This window comes from Eretmochelys imbricata, chromosome 3 (assembly GCF_965152235.1).
Source record: "Eretmochelys imbricata isolate rEreImb1 chromosome 3, rEreImb1.hap1, whole genome shotgun sequence".
In the NCBI taxonomy this organism is placed as follows: Eukaryota; Metazoa; Chordata; order Testudines; family Cheloniidae; genus Eretmochelys; species Eretmochelys imbricata.
In genome coordinates, this window is record NC_135574.1 from 97,199,579 (window position 1) to 97,225,184 (window position 25,606).

Genomic DNA, 25,606 nt, shown 5'->3' on the forward strand with positions numbered 1-25,606 from the left:
CCCCGCAAGCCAAAATCAGCTGACATGGGCCATCTAGGGGTCTTTTATTGCAGTGTAGACATACCCAAAGCATCTGGACACCTATGTCCCACCTAAGGCCCAGAGCAATTCAGGAAGACGGGCACTCGGACATTTAAGACACATACATGGCCCAACCCAGCAGCTGTCTATAGGATCAGGTTCCATTCAGAACTCAGCTGGAGGAGGAGGAGCAACAGCATGCCTTATAAATTTTAGCTCACTGGTTACAGGAGTTGCCTGGGAAGTAGGAAATCCAGGTTCAATTCCTCCGCTTAGGCAGAGAGGGAGAAAGGATTTGAACCCAGGTCTCCCGTCACTGACCTATGGGATTTTCTGATGTGGGGCTGCTTCAGTCTGTCCTGTTGAAGCTGTTCCACTGTGTCTTAAATACCTAAATAATCATTGGGACAGAGAAAGAGAGCAAGAAAAAGAGAGAATGACTTGGTAGCCTGGTGGAAAGGGCCCCACCAAGGAGTTGGAGACCCTGGGTCCAGGCCCTCTGCTCTAATTGTTGTTTTGTTTTATTATTTAGCCACAGTAGAATAGCTTTAGCAAGAGAGATTAAGGAAGCCCTGTAGCAGAATATCCCATAGCTCAGTACTTAGGATTTGAACAGGAGTCTCTTACCTTACGGTGCATGCTCTTTCTCCCCCTGTGTCTGAGTGGTAACTGAGCCTGGGTGCCCAACATCCTATGCAACTGCTCTAAAAGTTATAAGGTGTCTACCACCATGAACCTGTGAATTGCTATGCAGAGATAGGCTGCAGCCTGAGGTTAGTTGTTCATCTCCAAGAGAGGGGAGGGTCTCAGCATACAGCCTGCTTGTTAGTATCTCCCATTGGCTAGCTTAGGCAGTTTCTCGCCTAACATGCTGGTGTCTGAGAATCACAATCTAAGGCACCTATCTCCCCACATACATTGTATATGGGTCCTAGGTGCCAAACTCAAGCTTTATGGATTGCAGTGCCTTTTCCTCATTCAGCCCCAGGTTTTTAAAGGAATGTAGGCACCCAAAGATGCAGATAGATGCGTAGTAGGATTTTCAGAATTGGAACTAGGTGCTATCTGCATCTTTATGTGCCTAAAAATCTGACCCTAAGAGCCCAATAAAGAGTAAAACTATTTCTCATAACAACTAGACCTTTATGCTATCTCTTCTTTTCTTATGTGAGAATTAATTCCGCATTTTGACTAATAACTCCAAGAGGAAAGGGGAGACAGGTCAGGGTTGGGCAATTATGTTACACTCAAAGGCCCACACTATCAAAGACCCTTTGCATGTGCAGCTGAGCTATTCTGTATGCACAAGATAACATGTGCTATGCACCTAGGCAAGCTGAAAATGTCTGTGGCCAAAGGGTGACTGTACAACACTAGGATTTTCAAAAGGGCCTTAGACTATCAGACTGCTTGGCTGGCTGCTGCCTCTGTGCCTCTTGGAGACACTCACATCTTCCTCTTCCAACTCCTCTCCTTTGCCTTCTTCCTTTCTTCCTTGTTCTGGCAGGACAGAGAGCAGTTGCCGGGGTCACTCGGCTGCCCTTAGCTCTTCTGGAACATGCTCTAAATTGTGCTGGACTCACTGCAAGTAAACAACCTTGATATTTGGTTAACGAGGACATAAACCATTTTTAAACTTAAAAACATGAAGTGTTTGGTCGGCTGCTCCTGTGAAGGGAACACAGAGAAAGCTGTTAGTGTTTGCATGTTGAAATGCTGACTGCGCTGTAGCCACCCTCCCCACATCGCTAAATCAAATAAATGAACTAATTAAACTGTTTTTCTTACCATTAATGAACCTTTATTGTGCCCCCTTATGTTCCCGGAGGACTTTATCCTAGATGCCTCATATCTGCAAGAGAAAACAGAAGGTGAAAAATACAATAACCTGCTGTACCACAAGCCCCTACCCCTCTGCCTTCACCTTGTCTGCCAGCCCATAATCATCAGCACTTCTGAACTCCTCCTCCCTGCCACAAAAATAGAAAGGGGCAACTTGCCAATTTACTCGCTCTCCACTCTCTAGCAGAGTGCTGCAGACCGGTCAATCTTGCCTGGGTAGTACTGCCATATAGTGGTGATGAAGGGGACTGGAACTGGCTAAGCTGGCAGGAAGGGTTAACTAGCACGAACCTGGGCCCTTCCCCATTTTGATTTTTGGGTCTTGGAAAGAAGCATGAGAGAGAGAAAAGAAATTCACTAGTACATCTAACAAATGGGGTCAAAGAATGCAAAACATTTGGAAAATGTTGGCCACAGAGTAAAAGAGGCAGTGGATGTTTTCAAGTTTAATGATGACGCATACAACACTGTTTAATCAGAGTTAAATCCTGGTCCATGGAATACTTCCATGTATAGCAATGCTGTTATGGCAGTGTAAATCACGGAAAGCTATAGTACTCACTCACTGTTGTATAATTTGCCATATTTGTGATCGGCCTGATCCAAAGCTCACAAAAGTCAGTGGGATTTGGATGAGGCTCTACGGGGTTATTTTCAAAATTCCTTTATTATAAAATGAAAACAAAGAAAGACTTTCCAGCTGCTGTTCCTACTCATCCTGCTGAATCATTGTCTATTCATTCCCACCCAGGCAGTTCCTCCTACTCAGCTCTCTGCATCTCTGGTCTTGTATCTTCTCAATGAACCACCCCAGCTCCATCACCAGAACTTCCACCTGCTTTGCACAGGCCAGCACCCCGCCCCTGGCTTCCAAGAACCTTCCCCACAGATTTTAAAAAGAAAATACCTTCAGCTATAGTTTTTTATTACAAAGCTCTAAGAGGAGCTTTAGAATGCTCCCCATTAGGTGTCAACATCAAAAAATATTACTATAGATTCATAGGTCTTATGGCCAGAAGGAAACATTATGGTTGTTTAGTCTGTCTTGCTTCATAACATAGGCTATCAATGTCATGCAGTGATTCCTGAAGCTTGCCAAACAACTTGTGGCTGAGTCTGAGCATACCTTTTAGAAAGACATCCAGTCTTGATTTAAAGATTCCAAACAATGAAGAATCCACTACATACCTTGGTATTTAACCTACTGAAAGTCACAGCTGAGTAGCAGTTTAAATTTGGCTTGTGTGTGTGTGTGTGTGTGTGTTTGTGTGTGTGAGAGAGGTTTAGCACAGCTCATCTGACAATCAGGAATTTTGTATTAAACCCTTACAGTTCCTTAGAATTTAATAGAGAATGAAAAACCTTTCTACAGTTTTGTTAAGCCAACCTATGGAATTATATACAACAGTAGGGGCATACTAGATGCTATAGATTGATTATAATATATGTCAATATCAGTGTAGATAAATATATATGTGTTTATACATACACACATTCCTGTGAAATACTATAAGTAATTATAATAATTTCTACAGTGCCCTATTACATTTCCATAGAACTCCAATGTTTTCATCCCTATTAAATGTTATAGGACTTCTCCGGAAGGGCATGCTTGAGCCACAAATACTAAATGTAGAGCCTGATCCTCTGCCCATTTGGGCCAGACCACCCTGAATCAGGGACATATAATCAGCTCCCTGTATCCCACCCCCTCATTTCACTTTGTCCATGTAAATGGAGAAGCAAGTTATCATGTCTGGCTCAGTTTTCTATAGCTCTTCGGAAGCCTAGGATCGCTATGGTAGGATGCACGCAGGACTTTGCTGTGTGCCAGTATTTCACAAAGAGTTTCAATGAGGTTGGTGAGATAAATTGGTGTAGCTCCATTGGCAGTTTACAGTAGTTGAGGATCTGGTCCACTGTGTTTGCATATTGATATATGTTACGGCCATGGAGAATGTAATTCCTTTTTGAATTAGTTGCAACAAATAATGTTTATTTCTCAGTATTTTTTTTTTTTTTTTTAGTTCGTTAACATAACTTTTTGCACTAGCGGGAACTTAGGAAAAAACAACCCTAAGAACTAATTATTGATTAAAAATTCAGTGACTGCAGAAATCATGATTCATAACATATTCCAAAAAATCAGTGTTAATAATCATACCATTAGTTCCTTGCAATAAAGAATGACAGCAAAATCATGAGCCAGTTGTCTACAAGTGAAGCATACAGTACATGATTTTAATTCCCCCTCTCTGTGGATTTTAATTATTAACTATAGAAGGTTTTTTGGCCCACTGTTTTTTGGGTAAAGAGTGAAATCAGCAATGAGTGACATTTCAGCCGATATCTATGACAAACAGTAGCCCCAATAGGAAGATTTACAGCTACATTCAGGTCTCTACTTTGTTCTTAAGCTTGTATTTACTTTTACCCATTTGCTTTCTGAAATTCTCAAACCCCCCCCCCCCCATTTGTCATCTAAAGAACTCTGTTTAAAAGGAAAAGAGGCTTCAGACATGAAACACAGCTACATTCCTGAAACATGAGCTACACAACCTTTAATTCATGCAACCTTTCATTTACAGTTATGTTCAAGGGATGGCACAGTGTCATTATGGACAATGCCTCTCCTTGTTATTAGCCTACATAAAGGTCTAAAATGTTTAAACATTTGAAGGAATACCCTCCCAGGCTTCATTTTCTTTCCCTTTCCCTTCCCCCATTTCCCATCACCCTTTCGGGTTGCTCTTGTTCTAAGTGCATAATCTAAATGCTGTGCACTGCAAACTGCACTTATTGTTGGCTTCAAGCTTAGAAGGATCCTTCTGAACACTTTTTATACAAACTCTAATGAGGTCAGATTTGGAAAAATCTCAGCTGCTGGACTTGGATCCCATGCGCTAGTGACCATTTATAATTAATATTAATGAATGGCAGATGTTTATTGCTTAAGTAGAAATGTGGATTGCTAAACCAGAAGGATTTAGTTTAAACCCAAAGGAACTGACTTTATTTCTTCAACAGTTTGGTGGGTGCATGGGGAATATGCCAGTGCTGGTGATCCAGCCACTGCTACCATCAAGTGTGAACAAGCAATGACCCTCAGGAAAAGAGCACCATGAGCTCCCTACTCCACTTAATAATGATACTTGTCTTCTTGTGGGGCCTGATACAACATTAATTGAAATCAGTCAGAGTCTTTTCATTGACTTCAATGGGCTTTGAATCACACCCTGTCATCTGTAGATCTCAAAGCACTTTACAAAGGTAGGGAAGTATCATTGTCTCTGTGTTAGAGATAGGGAACAAAGGCAGGATAGGGAACAAAGGTGGCATGGATACTGTGTTTTAACATGGTTCACACATGGCCAAGGCCATACTCCCTAATGCAATATATATTTTTGTTACTTTCTAATGGTCTTAAACCAAACTAAAACCATCAAACATAAGACTTAGCAAAACCTGAAATTGGCTCAGATGGTAGACCCCAACCCTGTAAGGTGCACCGTGTCAATGGAGTCTCCCTATGCCTATATGGCTTTCCATTGACTTAAATGGGCCTTCATATGAGTACAGGGGCCCACCTGCACGAATCACTTTGCAGGATTAGGGCTCTAGGGTGCCTAAATTTTCTCCCTGAAAATCACTCTCATCCCATTAGGTTCAACTGAACCCTTTATCCTTTCAGGATAGATACCACTGAGTATCTGTCAGTTTACTGGGGGGGGAGGGGAGGGGGAGGAGGGGGTTGTCTTTAGAAAGACACCTAGGAAATGAAAGTCCTAGGTAAAATTTCAAAAGTGCATAAAGAAAAGGAGTACTAGTGGCACCTTAGAGACTAACCAAGTGTCTTAGGAGCCTAAGTCCCATTTTCCAAAGTTAGTTAGGTACTTCAGGCCAGATTTTTGAAGGTATTTAGGTGCCTAACTCCCCTTGATTGTGGCTTCCAACTGACTTAGGAGCTTTTGAAAATGTTACCTTCTGTCTGCTCTGCCTGTACATTAAAGACTTCCATAGCACTTGCTGAAGAGTATGGAATTCTTGGCCAAAATGTCCCATTCCTCTCACTATCATGAAGTGTGCTGAGCATTAGATGGTTGGCGTATTCCTGCTCCAGGGTATCTGCATATCGGAAGGGCTGTATGCAGACAGCCTGCAAAACACTTTGGGGTGAAATACCTGTGGAAAATATTATCATTCATTATTATTAGCCACTGGTGACTAAAAGAGTTAGACTGGTGAATAAGGGAATAATGTAGGCACAGTGCCTTCCCCTAGGAAAAGCAGCTGTGTGACAGGGCATTATTCGTGGCACTCTGGTCACTAAGGTTGCTGCAGCACTGGGAAGAGTGAAGGCTTAATTGAAGCCAATCAATCAGTTTCTGTTGCAGGATTACTGACACTTGAGTGCAGCACACTGGGTAGCGGACAGAGGCATCCTGCGAGATGCAGGGGCTCATCTAGGAGCATTAACCCTCTCAGCTGAGAGAAGGACACTTGAGGGATGACCTGAGCGAAGGCAGGGGATCTATGCACAATGGACAATATGTTGCGCTGGCTAGTGGAACAACAAAAAGAGATGCAGAAAACCTAGCAGGTAGAGAGGCAAGCACTTCTGGGTTGACAGGCAGAGCAGCAGCAAACATTACAGGGGTTCACCAAGCAATAGGCCCAGGTATAGCAACAGCTCAGGGACTGGAAATCAAATGGTAGACCTAGGACTATGTAAAATGGCCCAGAGGATGACCCTGATGCCTTTTTACTAACTTTTGAGTTGGTGGATATTACCACCAGATGGGACAAAGGTGCATGAGAACTTCGGCTAGTCCCTTATCTGGCCAGCGAGGCTCAGGGGTCCTATGTGGCCTTGAGTGAGCACCATGCCAAAGATTATGATAAATTGAAGGCTGCTATTTTACATAGGGTGGGCCTGTCACCAGAGAAATACCACCAAAACTTCAGGGTGGCAAGAAGGAACTGCAGGACACATCCTTGGGTCTTTGCACAGAAATCGTCAGACTGGAACACTCTGTGGTTACAGCCAGATAGCCAGGTCACTGAAGCCCTAATGGACTCTGGAGTTTACAGAGAGCCTCCCTGAGACTACATGGCTCTGGGTCTGGAGACATCTGTCAGAACCATTAGAGGCAGCAATAAAATTAACGGAGGAATATGTGGAGGCAGATTTTCCATAGAAAGAGCTCCGTACCTCTACGCTCAAGGACAGGGTAGAAATAAGGTTGAAGAACCTCATGCAATGAAGCCTGGGAAGGGGATTCATAGAATGAACAAGGGCATAGGCACCGATTTCCCCTCTTTTCCGTGGGTGCTTGACCTCCTCTTCTGCCCCTGCTCCCCCCCACTCCACCCCTTCCATGAGGCCCCGCCTCTGGCCCACCTCTTCCCACCCTTTCCCTGCCCCCATTCCAACCCCTTCCCCAAAGTCTCTGCCCCAGGCCTGCCTCTTCCCCTAGCGCACCATGTTCCCGGTCCTCCCCCCTGTCCTGGAGCATGCAAACAGCTGTTTGGCGGCAGCAGTCAGGAAATGCTGGGAGGTAGGCTCAGGAGCGGGGACACAGCGCGCTCTGGGGGAAAAAGGGGAAAGGCGGGAATGGGAACTTGGCTGCCAGTTGGTGCAGAACACCCACTAATTTTTCACTGTGGGTGCTCCACCCCCAGAGCACCCGTGGAGTCGACATCTATGAACAAGGGTACCACAATTGCCCATGCAGTAGCTTACTACCAGTGTGGGGACAAAGGGCACATAAAAAGATACTGCCCTGCATGGACTGAGGGTTTGCAGAGTTCTGTGGGTGGACAGGTATAAAAGAGGGGACCTGGGATTAGGACAATTCCTGTCAAAAGTCAGCTGAAGAACAGCAAGGGACACTGCGGATTCAGTGGAACTGTGTTCCCTTATATGGAGCCTCCTGGTTAAGCTTCAGCGGCGACAGGAGGGAGCAATGATAATGATTTATTGTATACAGGGGAAAAAGGCATTTATGCCCCCTGGCTGTCATCCTCTTTGAAGTAGGAGGAACATTTAAATAGCAGAGTGTAGGCATAGTAAAGTTGCTGCCTTCCTCAGTAATTCTAGGAACTGACTGGACCCCCATTCCCCTTATGGGAAAAGGAGAGCTGATGGGGGAAGGACCCCAACCAATGGGTCTACATAAAAAACTCATGAGTGTAGACCCTCCAGGTAGTCCTCCAGGTCCAGTGTGTGATAACCTAAATATATGGTAACAAGCTCAGAAAGATGCAACACATTGGAGGACTTGTGGGGAGGAGAAAAATGCAAGGAGGAGGCGGTGAGGCAGGGAATGCTAGATCAGGAACACCTAGAGGCAAAGGGAGGCAGCAGCTTGGTCAACTCCCAGGAAGAACAAGCCTTGGACAAGGCATAGGATCAAAAACAAGTCAGAATGGGAGAGGGGTCCTGACAAAGAAGCCTTGGTGAGTGAACCTGCCCCAACAGTCCTGAACCAGGGGCAAGATAAGTCAGGGAAAGAGAGGAATCCCTAAACAGTGGCTCTAGAGGGACAATTCACAAGGGTAGAGATAAGCCGGAGGAAAGACCTGTGGAATATGATTGGTGTGATGACCAATGGGCCGAGATGGAGATGTGGAGAAACCTCCACCTTGTAGGTGTACCTTTTTTGGGTGGAATCCGGGAGTCCCTCACCAATGATCCATGGAATGCCAGCCCCAAAAGGCACAAGAACCTCCAGTAGAATCCCAACTCTGTAACGAGGGCAGGGTACTGACAGCAAAGAAGACCTCTTTCAGAGGCAAGAAAAAACCACAGGTGCAATAAGGGGAGGAGGAGGTGTGCGACAGGGCACTATTAGTAGCACTCTGAGTTCCTGAGCAGTAGCTGAGATTCCTGTAGCATTGGGAAGAATGCAGGCTTTATTGATGCCAATTAATCAATTGCTGTTGGGGATTACTGACCCTGGGGTGATGATTGCTGAGCTATTGGGGCAATTAGCTCAGTACTGGGAGGATATAAGTGGGAGGAACAGGAAGCAGGGGAGAAGCTCAGAGGGTGAGCTTGGGCTGAGGAGTGAAGGCTGTGGGGACACCTCCTTTTGCTGTAAGCTTTGTAAGGAAAGACTAAATGCACAAGTGGCGAAAGGGTAACAACAGGGTGTGTATTTGTGACTCTGAGGCCACACGAACTGATCAGGCAGTGCAGTACACTGCGTAGCAACAAAGATACCAGGTAACAGGCTAATACACTCAGATGTGGGGGAATTGTCAGTGGTTTCTCTTTTTTACTAGGCCTAAGGCCCATTTAATAGTGGGATGGGAAACAAAGTCTATAGATTACATGTATATTATATTGATTACTTAAGAATCCCCAGGGTTGACAGGTTCTTGTCCAAAGATCAGGCCCACTATTATTCAAATTATTATATACTTGGGAACCCCGATGTGCACAGTAGCAACACTCACACTACAGGAATTCTTCTATATTTACAAATAGTTTATTAATACATTTAGCACAGTCACAAATACCCCAACTCAGTTAGGTAGATAGAGATACTACAGAATGTACGTCTGCACATCCATATACCCACACCATTCCTTGCAGAACTTGATACGCTAGCCATCATCTTCCTCATCACCATCACCTTCCCCCTCATCACCAGTGGCCATCATTCTGGCACCTCCCAAGGACTACATCTCCTTCTCCTACTTCCCCTAGGCTGGAATGCAGCTTTTATATGTGATGCATTGACATCACTATGTTTAATGCATATTCAGTAGGGGTATTTTTCCTTTTCCCTATTTGTATATCTTCACCTTATTAATGTCGCAGTGTCCTTCTCCTATAGGTTAATATATCAATGATTTCAACTTATTATCATATATGTCAATTCGTTGCCATGCCCTCTTGTGGTTAGATATCTGCAGATGTAGCTGTTTTGTACGTCAATGTATTGTTATGACATTTTTATGGCTGGACTCTTGGACACTCTTGTGGTTGGTTGTTCTTGTGATCAGAAATTCCCCTTAAACACTCTGTTTTTAGCTTCCCAGTACTTGGGGTTTCCCATTGGGCCATTTATCTGTTCAAAGTTCATAGGCCTCTACCTTATGCTAACTTGCCGAAACTAATGTCTTACAGGATACAGGCCTGTAGGTTCCTTGCATTACCGCTGAATATAATGTAAAACAGTGAATATAATAAAGCCAAGATAGCCCTATGGGCTACACATAGCAGTTTCAAACCTGGATTGAATATGCTTTTGTTTATAGATGGACAGTGAGCAAACTTTGTTTAAAATTGAGTTAGCTTGGCTTGGTTTTAAACTGGTTCAGGTAACAGTTTTTGGACTGGTGTACATGGGTTGCAAGAAGAATTCAACTCCTGTATTCAGCAGTACTAAAACATGGGTGACCCAATGAAATTAATAGGTAGCAGGCTTAATACAATAAAAGGGAACGCATACAACGCACAACTAATTTGTGGAACTGATTGCCTTGGGATGTTGTGGTGACCAAAAATATTACTGGGTTCAAAAAAGGACTGGATAAGTTCATGGAGGATAGATCCATCTTGGCTAATAGTCAGGGATGCAATCTCGTGCTCAGGGCAACCAGAAGTCAGAAGTGGAAGATGGGTGGATCACTCCAACTACCCTGTTCTGTACACTCTCCCTGAAGCTCCGGTATGAGCCATTTAATGGGCAAGCTGTACCAGGGTCTGATCCAGTATGGCCATTCTTATGTTGCTGTGAACATTCTCCCATTTCTTACCCTGTATACTCCTTTGTTGTGCTTCTAAGGATAAGGACATAAAATAATAACAATACTTCATTTGTATTGCACTAATACCCTGAAGCCTCACTCAGAATCACGGTGCCCTACTGCTAGGTAGTGGACAAACCCGTGGGCCTGACCTATACTAGACTTTGGAGGGAATCTCCTACCTTTGCACTACCATCCACACCATTCTACCATCCACTGGTGGCAGTGCTGGTGATGATAGGCCACCAGACGTGTTTCAGCTCAGCCTGCTCAGAACGGGTCTAAGGGACATGGTGTTAAATGTCCAGTAAAATATTAAATAAACTGGACTGGATTTTTATGTTATTATTTGGATTAATGAAAGTATTCATTCTTTACATTCCACTATGGTCTGTTCATAAAAGCTTGCTGTTAATTTCAGTGTACAAATGCTATTATTACAAACAGCTTTAGACCCACTGCTTGGAATAAACTTGAAAAATCCTGGATAAACCCTACATTTAGGAAATTCACTTAGTATCTTCGGTTCATTTTAGGTTGCAGACTTCCATCCGAGTGCAAAAAATCCAGATCCAAAGTTTCATGAATAATATCTGTCAGGATAGCATGGCATACTGTTCCATTAGAAGGGGGTGGGTAAAATGACTCTAACACTTAGGCTTGTAAATCTTTTAGGTGTTTTTGAAATTTTACCCCATAAGTCTATGAAGAATTTTGACCGTAGAATTTCTACTAATGTTGAATGCAGGAAGTAACATTTGGGAGAAGAAAAGAGGAGTAAATGTATAAAAGAGGATAGTATGAAAGGAGAGATAGTAGCAGAAAGGGGAAGTAGAGTAAAATGCGGCAAGAAGACGAGGGCAGAGCTAAAAAGGAGAGGAAGAGAAAAGGGAAAACTAGCGATCTAGAGACTTCAGAAAAGAAAGACAAAAGCTACTTATTACATAAGAAATATCACCTTTTTGAGGGCATAGACAAAAACCCCTGGCTTCAGAAAAGTCAATCCAGGTTTCAGGGAAGGCAGAAAATCTGCCCAAAGACAAGAAAAAAAAATGGTATATGACCCTTACTGTTAAAATGTTAGTCTCTCTATTTTATAGAGCTTGTTAGAAATTTCTCCAGGGTGCAGTTTTCCACTGGAAAATGCCAATTAATCAAAATCGAAACATTCCACAGGAATGTGTTGATTTTGATTAAATTCCAGCAGAATCCAGGCAAATTTCTAAACCTTCTTGCCAGGTAAGTTTCCATCAGAAGCCTACCTGGTTTCCTGCCAGCTCCCCTGGTTTCTCGGCAGCCGGCCTGGTGAGCGGACGGGGAGCCAAGAGTCTGGGAACCCCAGCCACAGCTCCTCATCAGCTAGGACTCCCAAAGTCCCAGCCTGCCAGGTGGACTGTCAAGGATCCAGCAATTCCAGGCTCCTGGCTGCTCAGCAGTCTGGGAGCTCTGGCTCCCTGGCTCCCAGGTTCCCTGTGCTGCTCGGCTCACTGCTTGGTGGGTTGCTGGGGCTCCAGACAGCTTAAAGAGCCTCATAAATATTTTGGAAAATGTAGAAATGCTGCTTTGACTTTTTAAATGAAATCTCAGAATTCCTGTTCCAGGGGAAATTTCAACTTTCATTCCATTTTGGAATGCTTTTGTTTTATTTCAGAATCTCCCTCAGAACAGAAATGCCTGTTTCCAGCCAAGTCTAATATTTTACTCATTTTGGTGGAGAAGGGAGAGAGAGAAACTGTCCCACTTCAACCCATTTCTGAAAAGAGCCACCGGGAAAATTCCTCATGTGTTTACACCAGTGACTTCATTGGGTTTGCACAAGTGTAACAGAGGGCAGCATTTGGCTCCTTGTGGGTTTAAATAGTCTACTATTTAACAAAAGCCAGGTGAGTTTTGAACTGATATTTTAATGAAGGTGTCCATCAGAGGACGGTTTTCCCAGAATCTATTAGGCATTGAAGACTGGGTGACTAGTGATAAATCAGTCAGATTGTATTGGTATACTGGAAGTCAGCCAGCCACCTATCAGCATGTGCTACATTTGATGTGAGAGAGGAAACAAATTAGCTTAGAAGACCAAACGACTGACCCACAATGAGACAGCCAAAGACTTATCCTGATCAATCTGCTCTGTGGCACTCTAACGTGAGCAACAGAGGTTCCCCTTTGGATAAGGAAAATGGCACAAAGGGCTTGCGAACACTTGAAACGCTGCTGTGGCAGAAGTTGTGGCCTCCACCTCCCCAGGAGGCAGTACCTAGTTGACAGAAGAATTCTTCTGTTGACCTAGTGCTGTCTATACCAGGGTTAGGTCGGCTTACCTATATTGCTTGGGGTGTGGATTTTTCACACTCCAAGCAATGTAGTGATGCTGAGGCTATTTCCCAGTGTAGATGAGCCCAAAATCTCCAAGTGTCATAAAGCCAGTGTAGCCAGCTCCACACTATGCATTTCCAGTCCCCTTGGTGTAGGGGGCATGTTGGGAACAGAAAGAGGGGTGGCTGGAGTGTTTTTCATTCTGGAGTGTCCTTCCGCTCCCCCTTTGTAGCAGCCTCAAAGGGCCATTACAAACAGGTACAATGTAGAACAGACTTTAAGCTGCTCTGAGTTTGCACTAGGAGCAGAAAGTTGGTGGAAAGCCACCTTCCCCCCCCCCCCCCGCCTTTGCACCAACTCTGGCACACCTGAGGATCTGAGATACAAATTCTATCAAAGTTTAACCATCGCAAGCATATATACCATCAGTCCTAAATTAAGCCCCCACTCATGCAACAGGATCTGATGACTTCTCTGGGACTGGAACAAGCTTAAGGGTCTGCATTAGCGATCTGCCTTCAAGATCAGGTCCTCCACCAACTAACGGTACTTGACACATACCCATGCCAGGCCCATAGTCAATTAGGGAAATAGCATACAGTTGATGCTACAGCACTCCATGTTTACAGATTCGTTGGAAATTTTTGGCTGTATGGGTATTCCAAGAATTTACACACTGGTTTATTGCAATTATTTTAAGTCAAAAGTTTTTTTTAAAGAGCTGCCACTGTTCATCCCTCACTTAATTATTTGATTACAAATTTGATAAATCTAAATGAACAAAAGTTTCTTTGATTGTTTCTCCTTTTTAGTATTGTACTAGAAAGAGTTCAAATATCTGCCGAGGCAGTAGCATCTGTCTCTTATCATGTATAACTTTTCCTGATTATTTCTAGAAAGGCAGACTAAACATGCAGTTCTGACATAATGCAGCATCACATTTTCATTTCTGGTTTGCTCAAATGCCTGCACCCGCTGAACTAAGTCTCTGGAAAGGGCAATATCCATGACCTCAAGCAAGGCTAATGGGAGGCTTGGATTATTCTTGCCTGAAACAATAGAATAAGCTATTACAGATTCCTGCTAATACTTTGAAACCACAGTAGGGTGTGGGCTTTTGTGCCAATAACACATATCTCCATTTTTTAAAAAAAAGTCGTGTTTTCATATAATTCCATTAGGCTTAAAAACGGCTGTGCAGTGGATCCACCCTAAATGAATTTATGTCTAATTTATGCCACCTTTTATGTAAATATAAAATTGCTATTGTCGTCATACCATTAAGTCATGAGCCAGAAAAGGGGGGCTAACACATTCACTTGTCTCAGCATACACATGCAAAATAATATAGGCCCCCGAATGCTCTAGTGTGCAGATCAACATATGGCAATAAAATGTAGCTAGAGGAAAACACAAATAGACATAGAAATCTGCCACCACTAATTGAGTACTTGACAAGAAGGTACTATTTATTATTTTTAAAATTCTGACAGTGTGTGTGTGCGACTTCACAAGACGGAAATATCCAGACAGTCTACTCCAAAGAGCGTATGATTTTAGGATTAGATTGTGACTTTGCAGTGAGCCCTGTCCATAAAGAGCGTGTATAGCTACGCCAGCCCACAAGCAGCACAGGGAAGGAATTATGCCTGAGAAAAACCCAATTGCCTCCCTGCATCCCGGTCACTCGAGCACTATAGTAACTTGCTGCTTGCTTATGGCCGCAGCAAATTGACACCCCATGCAATGGCTCAGCTAAGCCAAGGTTCCCCCCCACTCTCCTCCCCTTCCTACCCACCTGCTTGGGGTAGTGAGTAGTTGGTGTGCAGTGTCTGATGATTCCTGCCTGCCCAGTCCCAATGTCCTTATTCCCTCCAACATTCCTGCATGGCCATGAAGTCGAAGGGATGATTTAGCCCAAAAGCTTGAGAAGACGACAAGGGGCAAAATATTCAAAGGCACATAAGTGACTTAGGAGCCTAAGTCCCACTTTCACAATTGCTTAAGTAACTTAGGAGCCTAAGTCTCATTGAAAGTCAGCGTGACTTAGGCTCCTAAGTCAATTAGGCACTTTAAAATTTTTGCCCAAGAGCCACTTCAGCAATAAGTGCGGCTTTAAGAGAGATTTAAATAAGTGTGAGAAACACACAACCATTTACTATGAACCATTTATTATGTGGGTAATTCGTAAACTATGACATTCATGTGTTCTCTGCCCATCAACATTTCTAGTGGTTAGGTTGACCCTGTCACACCTTTGGTAATGTCACACTATAGGGACATAATATAGATAGGTTTGAATTGCTTGAAACATGCTGGGGGTAGGGTGGCCAGATGTCCCAATATTATAGGGACTGTCTCGATATTAGGGGCTTTGTTTTATATACGCAACTATGCCCTCCCCCCCCCCGAAAAAAAGTATCCCAATTTTTCATACTGGCTATCTGGTCACCCTAGCTGGGGGCAAGCAGGCAAACACAACTAATTGTGTTGTTAGGCATTGCTATGACAAAGACCTGTTTTATTAGTCTGAGGCCTAGTGTGATATGCTCACGCTAAGGATTTATTTTAAGTGAACCAAGCAAGTCCCAAGGGCATATCCCTAGTATATGAAGTGTGCCTTCTCATTCTGTGTAACAAGCAAGTGACTGCACAGGTACATCTCAAGCTTGCAAAAGGTTATCTTGAAATAGGGGGTCAGTTGGGGGCAGGAGCTTTTGCAATATTGTAACTAGGCAGTTAGACCTTGTTGTCATACAGGATGTATTAAGAAGGTGATGGATGCAAACGGTTAGATTAGTGATTGGAAGCATGATTATGGATATCTGGAATGTCACTTATGGATAATGGGCAGGTACAAACCTGACAAAAATGGTCACGGAACATGGGCTCATATGGTTATGTATCTGAATAATTACATAAAGGAGGGGGTATAAAACATCCGATTTAGTTCCCTAAATTTGGGGTATCTTGGGCTCCTGAAATGATGTCAACTGATTCATGGCCTTCAGAGGTGCTCCACTGACTGTTGTTTCTATCTTTGCTTTCTCATTAATCTTGTATGAGTATATTATGCTAACTATCTCAAGAGCAATTGCTTTATTACTTTTTTTGTTGGATTATATTAATAAGTAGACTTATTTGGTTTTTATGTAAAGGCCTTATTGAGAGCATACAGCTCTGTCACAAATCACATCAATCCAACAATGAACAAGAAACTTCTGTGTAGGCAATCTGGGAAGAACCTGCAATAATCAATAGTTATGAATGTGGTGAATTAACAGTCCCATTGTTTGACAAGGAATAACCTATAACTTGGAATAAAATGATCACTGAAGAGAAAGTTGAGCTGTTTAAATTTTGAAGGCGCTGCATAAATGAGTCGTTTGTTAATGGTTTGTGAATGAAAGGATTATCTCTTTTGGATTGCATAGGATCATTGGGACACGAGTCCTTAATATTGTTTTTTTGGCAAACATTTGTGAATTTCAATGGGCATATAATTTATAGTTTCACTGTTACAGAAAATGGGTCATGCTTCTTGGAAATGAGAAGGGACCTAGGAATTTACATAATATTGCATTAATGGACTGTAGGTGACTGGAAACTGACCCAGGAACAAGCAATAGTTGGCAGCAAAGATTTTTGAGAGGTTGGCTCTTCCAGTCTCAACTTTCTCCCCTGGGAATTCCTGATTGAATTCACAGCACACATTCTTTCGCCTATCCTTATGATGTTTTCCCATGATTAATTTTTTAACTCCTTCTATGAAGGTAAAAGGATTCTACATAAGTTAAGACAGAGTTACAAGTTTAACAACTCTGCTCATGGACAAGCATAAAAGAATGGTTTGTGCTATCGGATGATTAATTGGCAAATGTTACACAAAATTAAATCCTGCACTCATACTATCCGGTAACTTTGGAGATATCAAGCAACAGCACCTTGAAATAGTTCTACTCTGATCCAACCAATTACCTAGATATGTGTGTAACTTTACGCCCACGAGCAGTCCCACTGAAGTAAATGAGGTTATTTATTCGCTTGCTTAAAGTTACCCATGTGCTTCAGTTATCTATTGAACAGTGCTTTGCTGTATTTTGCATGAATTCCCCCTCTGTGACATAGAATACCCCTTGAGGAGGTCTTCAGGGGCAGCCACAGTCAAGGAGCTCCTAGCAGCAGTTCTTGCAGGAACTCTACAGACCAAGTCCTACAGGGAGCTGGGGAGGAGGAGATGGGGCAGCAGTGCAGAAGTAATGTCTGTGCTCAGATGTCCTTACCTGTGATGAATCCCCCGCAGGTTTAAACAGGTTGCAGGGAATCTGCAGGCTTAGAGGATAGTATCCAAGCCTCTTCATTGAGAGAGAGAACTTTATCACTAACATAGGAGAATTCCATGAAAACTCAGTTGAAATTCATAGGTCCAGGTCCTCCAGCTGGGGGTGCAGCCCCTGGAGTTTCAATACCCTTACAGAGGAATAACCCTGATAGTGGACACCTAGATCTGTGACGCAGCCACCACAGCAAGGCAGTTCAAAGGATGAAATTCTATCCCTAATGCTTCCTGTTGTGTTTAGGTATTTCAGCCCATACTTTAAAAAGACGTAAACAGGCAAGTGCTCTGAGTCGCCTGTCGTAATTACAGGTGAGTACAACAGGACAGGAATAGAAGATAGTCAAGTTTCCATCTTTGGAACCTGAATTGCTTAGTTTGCTTGTGTCAGGCTTGATGTTTTTGGTGTGGGGCATTTTGTTAAATGGTATTTAAAATACCAGTCCCACTCACTTCCCCCTCAGGAAATGAAAATATTTACCACCTGAAAGCACAACAGTGGATGGAATAATGTAAATGCTTCTCTGGAACAATCTATTATGGGCTACATATTTAAAGATGTTTTCAGATGTGGATTATATAAATATATGTTTAGGGATTTCTTAAAACATGGATCACAAATTAGATTTACAAAAACACAGTGCCTTCAAACAGTAAGATCTGTTGTGTAAGCAGATACATAGTGTATGCTCAATTTCACCATCAGAATTCAAACTGAAGTACTTCTCAAATTGGTAGCTTATTTGTAGACTGACTTACTTCACTATACAAAGTCATTTATTAGTAGTAATAATAGTCTACATGGGGAAATGGATCAGAGCAGCTATTCTGGAATAAACTATTCTGGACTAAAACTCCTTTTATTCCAGAATAGCTACTCTGCAGAACTTTTGTAGATGTTGATGAACTGGCATTTTCAGATGGAAAAATGTTGTTTTTAGAAAATTTTCAACCAGCTCTAGTTACAATGATTTATTCTCCTTGTTTTCATCACATGGATTTATTAACCAATAAGACATACCAAGCTATGTTGTGTTCAGGCCAACTTGCTACAGCAGAATGCTGCAACTAGCTGGGAAGTGGTGATATCAGTATGTCCCAGCACAATACACCACCGCTCAGATCCTCTTACTGGAGTTATAAAACTGTCCCAATATACATACAGTACTAAATAGAAAAGGAAATAGAATAGTGAATATAATGCTGGGGAAGGGTTCTGGATTGGAAGCATTTAAAACTAAAGTCCTCAATTTAATCCAAGAGCAGGTATAGTTTAGGCAAAGAAGCTTCCTCTATACTACCATGCCTACTTGTTTCAACTCTGGCCTGGAGGGACCCCCCTCTAGGAGGAACAGGGTTATTCTCCTTTTTACAATGTAAATTCCTCTTTTTACAACATAAAAACTCTTCCTTTGAGCAGCCAAAAGAATGACCGAGGAAAGCTCAAAAGTGCCCCCCAGTGGAATTTTACTTGTAGTTCACCAAAGAAAATGTAATACAACTACTTGATTAATCAAAGCAGTTCTCTATGGAACAGCAAATTATTATTCTCACACACACACACACATACATTTGAGCCCTAGCAGTTTAGGGTGGATGCTCCTTTTATTTCACTCTATCTTCCTTCCACAATTTGTATATAAATGCAAACATGTATATGTAATTTTGAAAGAACTGAGAAAACTTTTTCAAAGGGAGAGTTTCTATTTAAGTTACGCATGCAAAATGAGCTAATAGACAGATACAGGCATGCCATTCATCAGGAAATTTCAGCTTACCGGAGCCATCAATCTGTCAGATGTTACACCATCTCCTTGCAAAAACCAGTGTAACTTCTTAAAGAGATAATATTATTTAGTATACGTATAATACTACTTATCCCTGGATCTTAAGTGCTTTACAAAGATGCTAAGCATTATTATCCCCATCTTAGAAAAAGGAAAAGAAAGGCACAAAAAGGTTAAATGATTCATCTAGAGCCCCACAGTAAGTTTAGGTGAGAGCCAGGAAAAGAACTGAATTCTACTGATTACTAGTGTAATGTCCTATCCTGTAGGCCACTCTTTCTTAATGCATCATGGGAGTTTCTGTACAATGAAATAATCTGCATACCAGAAATTGAACATTTTCTTATGGGTTTTATTATTCATTTTAATTTACATCATTATTCAACATTAACTTTTCTTTTTTCCTTGCCTTTTGTTTTTCTTTAGATGCAAATAGGTGCCATATTTAGAGCAATAATACAGAAAGCTGTGCATGCCATCTATAAAGACCGTATATTTCATATAGCACCTTTCATTTCATAGAATCCCTTAAGCACTTTGCAGCTATACACACAAAGCTTTAATGCAATGCCACCACTTCTGGGCTGGAGAACAGTGCATAGTACACTACATAATATCTGGGGAGGAATTTTTTTTTCCTCTGGCATAAAAGTCTTGTTTTCACCAAAAGTGTCACAGGATGTTCAGACAGAACAGAGAAGCTATTGTTCTTGTTCCTTGTCAGTGTGAGAATGCAGCAAAAGGCATCAACTTGTATTTTACTAAATAAGTCTCCAAATATCAATCCCAGCTGCTGCCCATGTGACTAAGTGGGGGGGGGGGGTTAGGGAGGGGGGAGGGAAAGGGTTAGGGAAGTGAAGAGAAGGGCAACAAGCAGCAAGAGGCATTCACAGTAGAATTCAACTCAAACTCCTCCCAGTTCCTAGTGGAAAACTAAGGGAGGAGTAACTTTCCCCTTCTCCCGCTAACCTTCAATTACCACAAGAATCTATAGCCCAGAGAGGATGGAAACAAAGTAACACCATTATATACATGTTTATAAAAAGAGTAGTTAAAGCAGCTAATGAACCAGCACTGCATGATGAAAGATTAGTGCCTGCTTTACAAAAACTGCAAAGATTACTCTTTTTGGTTGAATTGTTTTTCCAGAGCAGCAGAATGCAACATTCTAGAGCAGAGGCTCCTTCGCAAAAGGTGGCAATATGTGGCCATTGGTGGTAGGCTGTGTTAAAAGCTTTACGTGCAGAACTATGCAGAGGAAGCCATTTGCAATGCAAAACAAGTTTTAAGGGTCTAGTCCAGAAATCTCTTGCTGTGCGGAGGATGGAAATTCCATTTCGTGAAGGATTTCCAAATTTGCCTCTGTTCTGAATCGGAGTGAAACCTGAAAACTTCAAAATCGCCACCAATGAAAATTCCCCCCCCCAAAAATTGGTTTCGGTTGATTTCAGTGTTTTTTGTTTTGACAAAATCATTTTGTTTTGATTTTGACTTTTGATTTTGTATTTTAAAATATATAATATAATGCAAAATAAACAAAAACATTCAAAAGAAAGTCATTTTAAAGCAAAAATCAAAACAGTTTATTCCAAATATGCCAAAAGAAACTGCTTTGATATTGGTGGAACTTTTTTTTTTCAAATTTTCTTCTGAAATGACATTCCAATGAAATTGACTCTGTTTCACAAAGTGTTATGATTTTGATGGAACTGTGAATTCTGATGTATTATGTTTCCATTGAAATTTCTCTGCCCAGGAATGATGGCTTAGTCCCTAAAGGACTGCTCTAGCCAGCTTAATTTAGATCAACTCTTATATTATGCTGGGAATCGCTGCAGCTCCTAGTCAGGCCAATGACTGGGGAGCAGGAAGTTATCTTAGATCCACCTTCTCCCTCACCTTGGGTCCTACACCAAGTGCAGGTAGGCTGGGCCCAGCAGTGTGCTAAGGGGCATCAGTGCAGTTTGTTCTCAGTCACTGCCAACACTGGCTTTGGTGTAACTCATCACGGTGGGACTGTAGCTTTTAAGCGATTCCCCTCTCCGGAGGGGTGAGTGGAGTGGCTGAGCTGCAGAAGGACTCTCCAGGTGTAGCTGACTGGCTCCGCCTGATTTTTGTCATAGTGCTCCTGCAGAGTCCATGCTGACGCAGCAGCTCCACCACCCTTCCAGTAGACTCCCCTCCACCTCCAGCCAGCTTTAGGTGCTGTCTCCATTAGAAACGCTACAGCTGCTGTAGTAAATCCATCTCCTTGAGAGGAGATAGCTAGGTCAAGGGAAGAATTCTTCCTTTAACGTAGCACTGTCTACACTAGGGCTTAGAGCAGTTTAACTACAGCTCCCAGGCATGTGATCTTTTTTAACACTCCTGAGCAACACAGCTGGGTCAAGCTAATGTTCTAGTGTAGACCAGCCCATAGGGTAGCTAGTCAAGAACTCTCCACTGCGACTATGCCCAGCCCTTCCGCAGCAGCACCAGAGGGAAGACACTCCATGTGCCCCTTACTCCTCTTGTGCATCCTACAGGGCCAGCCACACCCCTTCCCCCCTCGATTTTTGTTTAATTCAGTGTTCTGCAAGACCAATATGTTGCACAGTAAATTCATGCTGTTACTTTAGAGCACTTCTCAGACCAAATCCTCATTCTTGGGTAACAGGAATATTACTGAGTTTCAAGTTCTTTCCAAAAATATCTCTGCCTGTCTTAAGTAATAATTACATCAGTTTGCTTTTTTTTAAAAAAAAAAGTCCCAGGGCTAGATCAGTGAGTTGCCATGAGCAGCTAAAAAAATTCCAAATCAATCAGTGACCGAAGACGAGGGGAGGGAGTGCCTTTCCAATGTATCCAAAGCATTGCAGTTAGGAGGTCACAATATTGGACCATCACCCTTGGACCATTGTACAATATTGGACCATCACCAAGTGAACAATGTCAAATATTGAACGTCTGGTTGATTTCCATTAAAATAATATTTCATTTGGGGTCAATAGTTTTCACAGAGGTTTGGAACTGAATTCAAAATGGCCACTGATATATAGATATATAATGCTAGAACTGGGCTTGATGCATGTTCACCTCCAAAAAGGAACTCAACATGGAAATGGTACATAACCCAACACTTTCAGACTTCTCTCTTTGAGAACTGGGCACACATTCCACAAGTAGTCATTTCATTTCTGCTGCCCTTCACACTGTGTGCTGATCTGCCATTCAGGGAGCACCTGCTGCTAACAGGGTTGTCTATTTGTTTTGTCTAGCCATCTATAATCATTGGAATAATTCTGGATTAAAAGCAAAGCAATATTTCAAGTTTCTGAAGTAACAGAAGAGAGACTCAGTTATTCATCTATATTTAACTTAGGAAGTGTAAATACCCTAACTTTCGTCTGAATTTATTATCAGCTAGAACTGGTCACAAATGGACTGGTTGGGAAACAAGCCAGGAAACTATGCATAAGGCTGTGTGACTTTCCACGACCTCCATGACTTCTGTAGCAGCCCCGCAGCCAGCTGCACCAGCCGCTACTTGGGTGGCCCCAGGCAGCTGTCCCTGGGGACTGCCCGAGCAGTGGCCAGTGTGGCCCACCTCAGCAGTGGCTGGTGGGTGCTGGCCCCAGGCCTCCCCATAGCAGTGACACCCCAGAGGGCTTCTAGAGCAGCACCCCACTGGGAGCCCCCCAAGCAGTGGTGTCCCAGGGCCACCCAGATAAGATTTAGTCATTGTATTTATAGGAAAGGTCATGGACAGGTCACAGGCCATGATTTTTTGTTTATTACCTGTGACCTCTCCATGACTTTTACTAAAAATACCCCTGACTAAAAGTCTATGCATCAAGCATGGGCTACAACATACCCCCACCCCTTCATTCTCTAGCCTTACTCCTTGCCTCTCTCCCCAATCTCCAAGAAACCCTTCATGCTGTTGTGTCTCCTCCTCCCTTAGTCTGACACCCCAGCCTTGTTCTCTCATCTTTCCTTAGACTGAAACTATTCCCTTCCTCCATCCTGAACTGGCTTTCAATCCCCCACAAGTTACCAGAGACTCTCACCATTATTTTCATGTCTGGGCTGGACTTGGTTTCCTATATTGGTCACCCTCTCCATTGCAGACAACACAGAGATCTATTACCTAGGAACCAGGTTTGGTTGACTCTGTTTCCAGATACATATGTCAGGAAACCCAGGGTATTTCTGATGATATACAATTATGAGACCTGGACTAAAGTATTTTTTTGCTGTAATAAGCAGTGATTGTTGTTTTCAGCATACAATATTTGCCATGGTGCCATAAAACAGTTAACTAGGTGTTTCTCAATATTGCACAAACAGTGAAATTATCCCTTGCGTAGGGAGCTAGCACAAGGCCCATATGCTACTTACACCTCAGTTAAAATACTGTTTTGAAGCATACCTGGGATTCTTCTGCATATGGGTAAATTTCACTAATAGGGTTCAGTATATGGACTAATTCTCACATACAAAAAACCCACTCAGCTTTAAGTTTGTTTGTAAAGCCGAGTGTAACTGTCAGTATTTCATATGTGGAGCAGTTTCTAATGTAAACCTAAGAAATAGAAGAATAAATGCATTGCATGTATAATCCACAGAAATAGCAATCTTTAAATATTCTTTAAGTGAACAGAAACTTTACTCAAGAGAGCCTTGATGGTAGCAAAAGCCTCAGAATTCTACCCTCAGAGATATTTAAGAAAATAAAGTAAAGTGATTGAATTCATCAGGTTTGTATCAATGGGTAAAAGGTTCAGCACTTAAGACGTTAATATTTTCTCTTATTATGGTCACATACCAGTGCTGGAGTCAATATTATTCAAGGGAGTTCTCCATGCAGGGAAGGAAATCCTCTGCAGGAGAGGGAGAATTTTAAGACTGTGGATCCCAGATATTCTCCTGTGCTGAGCAGAGCTCTGGGACAGAGATGGGGAGTAAGCAGGGAGCCAGTTACAGCTCCATGATTTACTAGCCACATTTGCTCAGATTCCTGGCTCAGGTATAAGTTATAGCATCCTAGGGAGTGCTTTATCTTGCGTCAGCTGGAGCATACACCAAATGAGAATTGAGGGAGTGCAGGTCACTCTGCCATGCTCACAATGACCTCTGTTGGTGGGGCAGTTGGCATAGAAACCAACTATGCCAGCTTTGTACCAGCTAAGAACTTCCCCCACACAAGAAGAATTTTCAACTGTCTGGTTATGGCCAGACTCCAGCCACTTTGCTCAACTCAGGGGGTAGAGAAACTCGCCCTAGGTCAGGACTTTACCTGATGACCTGATTCACAGATGGATACCTATGATTGCTCTCCAGACAACTGGGTTAATGTTTGGTTTTAACCCTCAGCATCATGAGCTTGTAATCAAAGGGCGATTTTTCAGGCTGTTGGCAAACAGACGAGATTCAAAGACTGGGACGGTCTGAGTATTGCTTATAATGTGCCATGTATTTTTATTTCAGGGAAAAAAAATAGAGATGAGAAAGGGAAAAGGCCAAACAAAGAAGAAAGTAGGGAGACAAGGCAGGAAAACAAAGGCCGAGAATCCCGAAGACAAAACCGAGAACAGCGGGAAAACAAAAACAAAATGCAGCCGAAGAAAAGAAAAGCCCAAGATAAACAACAGAACCCAGTACCCATCAGCACTGTACACTAATGGCCTTACCTGATTGTTTTAGATTTATGATGCTGCTATCTCAACCAGATCCCCATGACAGATGCTCAAGCCATTCAAACCACAAATGGACAATGCTATCAGTTATTGTTAAACCTTAAACAACATTCCAAATAGTTCCTATATTCTCCAGGCAATCATAGTTTATTAAAAAGACTGATATGAGCCAAGAATTAAAAAAAAAAAAATCTAAAAAAGGGATACTTTAAAACTGTTACATTATATGCTGCCATGCATCTGCAAAAGGCAATTAAGAAATTTTGTATATACTTATTAATAGGGTATAAAATATAGCAATATAATGAATGACATCTGGATGAAAACCTGCTTCCTCTGTAAAATATTTTTCAAGGTATTGTTTAAGCAAAGTATGAGACAAGAGAGATGTCTAAATCAAAGACAAAGTATCCCGTTGTATATTGTACATAAATATTCAGAGAGGGGCAGGAGGGAAACCATTTTTCAAGAGCCAGTAGGAATCTAAGGTTTTGCACCCTGTGGTGGATCTGAACTGAATTACCCTGGGGTTCCCCGGTACTTGTTCCAGACTCGTGAGAAATACCAGGGGGAATACCTGCAGGGTGTTGAAAGTTAAAGAAGGAAAAGAAGTGGAAGCAACTGCAGCTTCAGAGACTGAAGTTCCTAAAGGAGAAGTGGTGGCGCTTTGCTCGTATAGCACTCTTGGCTACGGGACAACACAATGTTTTCTGGTCTAAACAGTGGTACAGTGCATGCTGTTCTATGCTTTTTATAACGATGTGTAACTTAAATCTACATTTCAAATCTTCCAGTGACTGACAAATTGTATTTGTAGGAGACAATGCTGAGTTAATAAAGAACAGAAAATAGACCACGGAAATATGTCT

The 25,606-nt window shown here is 42.4% G+C and overlaps 1 protein-coding gene across 1 annotated transcript in view; it reads left to right on the top strand.

The window, feature by feature from the left end:
* The window catches only part of RSPO3 (R-spondin 3), an 85,133-nt gene extending 60,411 nt beyond the window's left edge, over positions 1–24,722 (top strand). Inside the window, exon 5 of the mRNA XM_077811734.1 lies at positions 24,529–24,722. Within this exon, the coding sequence (XP_077667860.1) occupies positions 24,529–24,722 (194 nt within the window). The remainder of the gene's footprint in view (positions 1–24,528) is intronic.
* Positions 24,723–25,606: the final 884 nt, after the last annotated feature.